The sequence below is a fragment of the Microtus ochrogaster genome, chromosome 7 (genome assembly GCF_000317375.1).
Source record: "Microtus ochrogaster isolate Prairie Vole_2 chromosome 7, MicOch1.0, whole genome shotgun sequence".
Lineage (NCBI taxonomy): Eukaryota > Metazoa > Chordata > Mammalia > Rodentia > Cricetidae > Microtus > Microtus ochrogaster.
The window spans coordinates 38,278,887-38,287,607 of NC_022014.1; the positions used below are offsets into that span (position 1 = coordinate 38,278,887).

Sequence of the window (8,721 nt, forward strand, 5' to 3'; positions counted from 1 at the left end):
TATATATATATATATATATATCTCCCAGACTGGCCTCAAGCTCTTGATCTTCCTGCCTCAGCTTCTCTCGGATCACACTTACACACCACTATGCCCATGTAATCAGTCTTTCTTTCTTTTTAATTTTTTTTCCTGTTTTTTTGAGATAGGGTCTCTCTTTGTCCTGGCTGTCCTTGAACTTGCTTTGGAGACCAGGCTGGCCTGGAACTCAGAGATCTGCCTGTCTCTACCTCCTGAGTGGTGGAGTTAAAGCTGCAGTGGAAGCCAGATACCATGACATAGATCTGTAACCCCAGCACTTAGGAGGTAGATAGAAGAGACTCTTAAGGCAAACCTGGGCTACACAGTGAGTTCCAGGCCAGCCTGGGCTATCTAACAGAACTCTCAAAAAACAATTAATTAATGACACAGTCTGTGACCTTCCATGGTCCGCTTAGGTCTCCCCACCTTCCTGAGTCGAGACTGACCCAGAAAGATGTGACTTTTCCTTTTTCTTTTCTGATTTATTTATTTATTTATTTATTTATTTATTTATTTATTTATTTATTTATTGGATGCTAGCCAGAGCCAAAGTATGCTTTCTCTGGTTCTTTAGTGTTTTCATTCTTTAGCTAAAGCACCCCTCCCTGCCACACAATTCTTTGCTCTATTAAGCCCCACCTAGGCATCCATAATAAACTCCCTAAAACTCAAACAAACAAACAAACCCTACAGTGTACACCTTCTTAGTCATACTATTCTTGTCCCTTGTCCTAGCTGCTGATGACATTCAGTGTGGGTGGCAGCCCAGAGCAGCGCCTTTCTGCCCTTCTGTTCTCTGGTTTCTCTGGAGTCAGCTGGTTACCTTCCTCTTTACCTGGGTCATTTAAATACAACCCAGAACAGGATCTGCTGTCCACTGTGGATATCCCACAGCCTCTCCTACCAGGTGGAAGGATAACTTCCGGCAGAGGGGTTGTTTGTCTGCAGTCGCCCTCAGCTAAGCTCCATTCACAGCCATGTGCTGATTGGATGTGGAGGAGGGTATGCCTGGCAGGGCCCACTCCATCTTGCCTTCCTGGCAGCCCTTAGAAAGTTGGCACAAACCGTCTCATGTTTTCTGGCAAGGGCTTTCTCCAGGCTCCCTGTCCCTTCCTGAAGTTGGCGTTGGGGCATTGCAGCCACAAGCTGATTACCCCAGGAAGAGCTCCGTGGAATAGAATCAGGCTTCACAAATGACCATGTGGAGACCTAATGACCCAGACATACCTCCAGGGACTGGAGGAGCACTGGGGCCAAATGTATGAAGAGACGGCTAAGGATGCTTCTGGTGGGCTCCTCCAAGAACCAGCCAATACCCTCTCCCTGATGCCTGTGGAGAGACAGTGGAGCCAAACCTGTAAGACAGAAGCCCCGTGTCAAGGGAAGCATGGCATTGTTCTTCTCAGGACTGTGAGTATAGCCATCTGGGCCTCACTCACGTTCTCCTACGTCTGCTCTCCTTTCCACTAGGTTCGAGAGGTACCGGTCTGGTCGATCTGCTCAGAATGCCAGCAATGGAGTAAGTGTCCTTATAGCTCCCTTGTCTTCTGAGGTGGGCGCCTACCCAGTACACACATTAAATGCCTCACTTACTCAGGCCTTGCTTCTGGTTACCTGACTAGGACTAAACACAAATTCTTGAGTAACTGCAGAGCAAATTCTGTTTGAAGGGAGCCTGGGGAGAGCTAACAGGCATACTGGTGGGAAAGCAGAAGACACCAACAGAAATTAGTTGCCATTCTAGTGATTCACTTTATCCTATGTGAGAAGAGAGAAGAGGAGGGCAGGGCATGGGGCTCTGGTAATCTGGGCCCACTGTGTGCCCTTCGGGTAGGCAAGGAGAGCCACCTTTCATCTGCCAGACATGAAGAGATCTGCGTCGGGGGAGCTGGAGTTTGACCATGGCTGACCTCTCTGTCGATCTTATGTGCTGACAGGTACTGAGTGAAGTGACTGAAGACAACCTAATAGACCTGGGCCCCGGCTCCCCTGCTGTGGTGAGCCCCATGGTAGGGAGCACAGCACCCCCATCTTCTCTCTCTTCCCAACTCGCAGGCTTGGGTGAGTGTCCTAAATAGAAGAAAGGGTCTCCCTCTTTTTGGCCTCCTCCTGGATACCTTTGTCTTTGTTCAATGTCAGAGGTCCTTTAGAGCAGTCCACGTGAAGGTGTGACCCAAGTTCCAGCCAACTGCACCACCTTCAACTTCTAACTCCTTTCCTAAAATTTATAGTCAAACCCTTATGGGAAGGTAGAGGTGGAGGAAGTTCTGAGGATGTAGAAATTGCTTTTTAAAAGACAAGTAACCTGCCGTGTTTTATCTGGAATATTCTTTGTACTTGAAATGATTTCTTTTAACTATTGAATAGGCTGAAGGTAGCAAGTTGGTCTCACCTCACTGGCTGCTCAGAACACAGGTTTGAAAGACAGTTGAAGCCACATTGTTCTAGTTTCATTTGCTATTGTAATAAACATCCTGACAAAAAACATCGTAGGGGAGGTTGATTTGGCCTATCATTCCAGGTGGCAGTCCATCACTGAAGGGAAGTCAAGGTAGGAACTTGATGCAGCTAGTCACATCCTCAGTCAAGAGCAGAGAGACTGAGTGCATGTATGCTTGTTTGTGCTCAGCTCCCCTCTGCATTTAGACAGTCCAGAGCCCAAACCCAGGGAATATCACTGTTCAGGATGGGTGGGTCCTCCTGTCTCCATTAATGCAATCAAAACAACCGTCCACAAAAGCACCACAGTCCCAGCCTGATCCAGAGAATTCCTCATTGAGATTCTCTATTCAGATGATTCTAGAATATGTGAAGTTGACAGTTAAAGCTAACTGTTACACATAAATCCCTAAAAGAAGAATCTGTGATGGATTGACAATGTCTGCACAGGACTAGGAAACAGAAAGTGGAGACGTGATATATTTGCCTACCTCAAACTATACCATCAACCTAAAGTGTTCTATTGTCTGAAATTTAGGAGAAACTCCTCACTTTTCCACGATGAAAGTATATGAATGACTCTATGTTTCAGTTATACCAAGTTATACAAAATTAAATTCTGATATTGGTATAACTAACCGTCATGGCCTTCAAAATTCTTTCCTCTATCTTAATTTTATGTTTTTTTTCCAAATAATTCTATATTCATTTCACTTCAGTTGAATTAAACCTTTCTCCAGTGGCCTGTCAGTTGTTATGACTTTGGTGTCTCAATTTCCTCTGTAGCCATATATGCATAATAGAGTAGATGTCTTAGCCTTTGGTATAGCTGATGACACATATTTTTATACATGTCTTTAAAGTTTTTAATCACAGTGATTTATTTAGTGTGTGTGCATTGCACGCTTGTGTCATGTTGCACATGTGGAGTTCAAAGGACAACTTGTGGGCATTGGTTCTTCCCACCATGTGAGTTTTAGGGATTGGTCAGAGATCAAAGGCCTTGGTGACAAGTGCCTTTACCTGCTGAGCCAGCCTGGAACCCAATGTGTAGCCCAAACTGGTTTTGAGTTCATAGCAAGCCTCCTGCCTCAGTCTCCCAAGTGCCAAGAATTCAAGTGTAAGCCACCATGCTGGGTTCAAGTCCCCATATTTAATACCTAAAGTTCAAAGTGGATTCTGCTGCTTTGCTTTCTTTAAAAGGCCTGATGCTCTTCCATCCACTGCTTCACCTTACTGGTCACCTCTTAGCTCCCTTTCCAGCCACGCCTTTCACTCTGGCCTCTCACGGGCTAACACTGCCCATAGCCTGGCTCTCCAAATCACGGCCTTTGTCTGTCTCAAAGGACCCCCTCTGAGCCTCTCCCAGCGTCAAAGCCAAACGTTTCAAGGGTTGGTCCTCCTAACTGTTCAGTTACACGTGAGCTCCCGAGGCCGTAGGACCATGTTGATTCCACCAGATGTACTTGAACTCTGACTCTGGGTGCCTAGGAAATAGCTTCCTTGTTTTGGAGTGAACGTGGTGGGGGCACCCGAGAAGGGCGTGGTGAGACAGCTGTGAGCATGCTGTCCTTTGTCCCCATCCCTCACTGCCAGCAGTCTCTCTTCTGTCTAGGATGCCTCCTACCCTCTGTGAACAGTTTCAGATTCAGGGCAAAGCCTGTTTCCCACCCAGCTTGCCCTGGCTCTTACGTGTGCTGTGCTGGGAGTGCTGAGGACAGCCGGGAAGCTCCACAGTGTCTAACCCACTAGACTCTCATCCTCACTTTCAGGGAACTCCTTTAAGAACCCATATTTTGGGGCCAATAAGATTGATGGCTCAGTGGATAAAGGTAGTTTCTATACAAGCCTGATGATCTGAGTTGCAATGCACACACATGTGCGCGCATTCGCACGCGCGCACGCACATGTACACAGAGAGAAAATGGTAATAATACAGTACAATAATATGACATTTTTACAGGGTTTTTAAAGCCCACGTTTGTTCTCACCTGCTTCTTGTTTTGCTGTCACAGACTTGGGAACAGAGACTGTCAGTGGCACCCTCAGCTCACTGCAACAGTGTAAGCCTCATGATGGCTTCGACATGTTTGCGCAGACCAGAGGGAACTCCTTGGCTGAACAGCGAAAGACGTATGTGGGATTTTCCCAGTGGCTTTCTGCAGATACAGGGTGGGGGTGAGGGAGCGTCTTCTCAGCTGGTCACACTGAAAAAGGATGACGCCTTTTCTTTACCAAATTAAAGACTTCTGGAACCAACATTGTCACACATCTTTAATCCCAGCACTCAGGAAGCAGAGGCAGATAGATCTCTGTGAGTTTGAGGCCAGCCTGGTCTTCAGAGTGAGTTCCAGGACAGCCAAGGCTACACAGAGATACCCTGTCTCAACACTCCCCGCCCCCCTCCCCAAAAAAAAGACTTAGAGAAACTTAAAACTATAATGGTGAGGACTTGTTGTTACCTTCTAAAACTGAATGAGTGCCAACCCCATCTCCCCTTCTCCTCTGCCCCAGAGAACACCAGCCCCGTCTCCCCTTCTCTCCTGCCCCAGGGTTGTCTGTTCTGTCAGTCATGGATTGCTCTCTCTCTCTCTTCTACAGCCTGCTCAGGGCTGAGTAGAAACCCTGCTTCCCTAAGCTATCTGCCACGCTGCAGACCCTGCCTCATTTAGCCCCTCCCCCTACAAACAGCAACCAGACCTACTCCCAGCGCCTAACCAATTGAGAAAAAAGGTCAGGACGGAGGCAAAATGAGCCAAACAGAAATGGGGGAGCCGGTTCCAAAGCAGATAGCCCTTACATCTGGAACTAGCACTCCATCCACTCAGCGCAGCAGAGAGGCTGATGCTTGTGAAATAATTACTTGGCCTTCTGAAGCCTCTTCCTCTGAGGACTTCCAGAACACTTAGACACCTTTCTCTTCAGCTTCAGTACTCAAGGCAGGGATTGTTGAAAAGTGTGGTACCCAGGTCTCAGAGGACTGACTCCAGGGGTGAGCTGGTGCTGGGAGACAGACAGCAGGAGTCCGCAGACACGAGGCAGGTACCACAATACCTCTGCATCCACTGGGCGAGAGCTCACTTGCACTGTTTTCTCCAGGGTCACCTATGAGGATCCCCAGGCTGTTGGAGGACTCGCCTCTGCTCTAGACAATCGGAAACAGAGCTCAGAAATGGTAGGTCTGAAAGCCTGTTCTGTGCCCACAGTCTTCTGGATACAAAGGCAGGCAGCTTGGTAAAGTTAGTTGAATAATTCAGCAGAAGTTGACTTGTATAAATGGCAGAGACAGCCTGGAGAGGACACCACAGAGCACCTCTGGGTTGCGGGCAGTGCACTGATAAAATGATAACCCTCTCAAGGGAAGTAAATACTGAACTAAGCCAGCTGGCTGCCAGCCTAGCTGAGTAGTACAGTCCCAGGGGTGAGGTGGCGTGGAGAGTGTCCTGTCACACTCCGGGCTTGGAAAGAGTTAAGCGAGGAGTCAGAACATTTTGAAATAAAGGATGAAATCTTTGTGAGTCTCAGCAGCTTATGGAAGACTTCAGAAGGACTTATGCATTTAATACATTTTTGCAGATATTTTCCTTTTGAGCCCAACTAGGAAATGTATGGGAATGTATGCCTGTCTGCCTGGCAAGGAGGAAGAGGGCTCCTGGGACCCCCCTGGGCTGGAATGAAAGGGAGCTGTGCCCACCCACCCACTAGAAAAGGAAGGGCCCTTTGCTTCCTGAACATCAGATCTTAGCCTCCTGTGGGCCCTGTACAAAGGGACTGGTGAGGAACAGCACAACAGCTGCCTAGTGTAATGGAAAACCTTGGTCTCGAGGGTGGGGACTGCTTTTCTGAGCTGGCATATGCCTCCCTATACTTACTGCCAGGGGGTGCAGAAGATCCCATCTATTGCCACCCTGCCATTACACAGTAGTGGCCTCCAGTGACATCTACCATCCACATAGTAGCCTCTGCTCTTTAAGCCTCCTGTTACTTAAACTATCTCTGCATTGAACCCAGCAAAGGAATTAGAGAACCAGACCAGGGGCCTGCCAGTGTACTGTCCAGTAAAGACAAGGACGAGCCCTTCTTCCTGGCTCACGCCAATCTGGAGCAGCCTTGTCCCCCGGCACTGGACCAAGGACCTGCCCCATCATGCCAGCATGTGTCCTGCTCCACTCATGCCATTATCAGTGCCCAGGCCTGGGTCCAAGTCCAGGAGACGTGGTCAACTTCTCACCCTTTGAATGCGTGGCTTGGCCTGGCTCCCTGTTTTCAAAGGTCTTGCTGATTCCAGCAGATTTACCAATGATAGTAGGCAGATTGCTGTTCCTGTTGTTACTGGGGCAAGGGCCTCAGCAAGGAAGACTGGCAGGACATGGGATGGTCATGTGTGTCTCTGTGTGTGAACACATCTGCAGGCTGCCTTGATCCTTCATGGGCCATGCTGTCCTGGAACTGAGAAGAAAGTAGAGAGAAAGTTGTGTAGTCACACCTCTGCAAGTAAGAGCCCACCTCTAGTTTTATGATGTGAAGAAGCAAGAGGGGGCTGGCTAGATGACTCAGCAGGGAAAGGCACTTACCGCCAAGCCTAACGACTTGAGTTGACTTGAGTTCCATCCTCAGAACCACATGGTGGAAAGAGAACTGACTCCTACAAGTTGTGTTCTGACCTCCACCTGCATAGTGGCATGCATGTCCAATGTACATGTACATATGCACATATAAAATAAATATATTTTTTAAAGCAAGAGTTCTGCAGGTGTAACTCACCTGTCTAGTGTACATGATGCTCTGGGATCAGCAGCAACACTACAAATGAACAAACACAAAAGCATAAGGCAATAAAGAGCTGGTGATGGTGCACGCCTTTAATCCCAGCATTCCGGAGCAGAGGCAGGCCAGTCTCTGGGAGTTTGAGGCCAGCCTGGTCTACAAAGTGAATTTCAGGGAAGCCAGGACCACACAGAGAAACCCTGTCTGTTTAAAAAAATTAACTAAATTAAATAAATAAATCTTCAAAAAAATAAAAAAGCTGGGCGTGCTGGCGCATGCCTTTAATCCCAGCACTACAGAAGCAGAGACAGGTGAATCTCTGAGTTTAAGGCCAGCCTGATCTACAGAGAGAGTTCCAGGACAGCCAGGCCTACACAGAGAAATCCTGTCTCCAAAAACAAAAACAAACAAACAAGAACATGCTGAGTTCAGCATTGAAGTCAAGAATCTAAGAAAAGATACATGGACCAAAAAAAAAAAAAAATGGAGAAAAAAAGAACAAACAAAAAAGCAGAGTAAGTCAGAAAAGAGTAGAAGCAATTGTGCTGTATCCAAAGAATTGGGCCTGAATGACCTCTCAGGTGTCGAACATTCTGTTATCCCCCAGGGTCACGGCATTGGGTTTGCCTTCTCTTTTCCGGGCAGGTGGGATGGGGACATGCTAGGGCATGTGGGAAGCATCCGACCAGGCACATTTCCCTGTGTGACAGACTACCAAATCTGAACAATGACTCTTCTATTTACAATTATGTGCTGTGACTTCCTGTTGTGGGTATTGCTGTGACTTTTCTTTTTGGGACTCTTTTGTCCTTGGCCCAGCAGAGAGGGAATGGTGGGGATTGTGACCTGCAGCCCATAGACAGCTGGCTCATGACCCAAGGAATGGTGAGGAGCCATAGCTGAGTGAGCTCGCTGCCCACCCCAGCCCCTCACTGTGTAACAGTCGGCACCTTCCTCTTGCCACCTGCCCAGTCCTTGTGACCAGACAGGACAGAGATCACTCACTTGTTCTGGGGGTGCCAATCTCCCCTCCTGTCTACGCAGAATCTCCGTAAGGCCCCAGACTTCCAGCTCCAGAAACACCTTCCCTGACTGAGCCTGCGCTCCCGGATCTTCGTGGACTGGGATGTTTACAGGCACGAGGGGAGGGCCTTTCCCTTCTCTCCCAGACTCTGGAGTTCTCGGCAGTATTCGTTTTTCCAGGATGAGCATAAGTAATCGTGGCTTGTGCTTAGGAGGGGACCATTAAGAGAGGGCTCAGCACGTGGCCAGTCAGAGAGGCTCCCTCTTACTCATGCCTGGGAATTTGGCAGTCCTAGGCTCGGTGGGCTTTTTTTTTTTTTTAAATATTTATTTATATATTATGTATGTAATATTCTGTCTTGTGTGTATGCCTGCAGGCCAGAAGAGGGCATCACATCTCATTTCAGATGGTTGTGAGCCACCATGTGGTTGCTGGGAATTGAACTCAGGACCTTTGGAAGAGCAGGCAAT

At 48.0% G+C, this 8,721-nt stretch overlaps 1 protein-coding gene across 8 annotated transcripts in view; it reads left to right on the forward strand.

The window, feature by feature from the left end:
* The window catches only part of Tom1l2 (target of myb1 like 2 membrane trafficking protein), a 120,003-nt gene that overhangs the window by 99,255 nt on the left and 12,027 nt on the right, over positions 1-8,721 (forward strand). For 4 of the 8 annotated variants that reach the window (XM_026780331.1, XM_026780332.1, XM_005349949.3 and 1 more), the window contains 4 exons: positions 1,492-1,540; positions 1,959-2,082; positions 4,476-4,593; positions 5,560-5,635. In XM_026780331.1, the coding sequence (XP_026636132.1) occupies positions 1,492-1,540; positions 1,959-2,082; positions 4,476-4,593; positions 5,560-5,635 (367 nt within the window). Of the gene's footprint in view, positions 1-1,491; positions 1,541-1,958; positions 2,083-4,475; positions 4,594-5,559; positions 5,636-6,061; positions 7,317-8,046; positions 8,113-8,721 lie in introns of those variants that run through there. The other 4 variants (XM_026780328.1, XM_026780330.1, XM_026780329.1 and 1 more) reach the window with 3 other exon arrangements.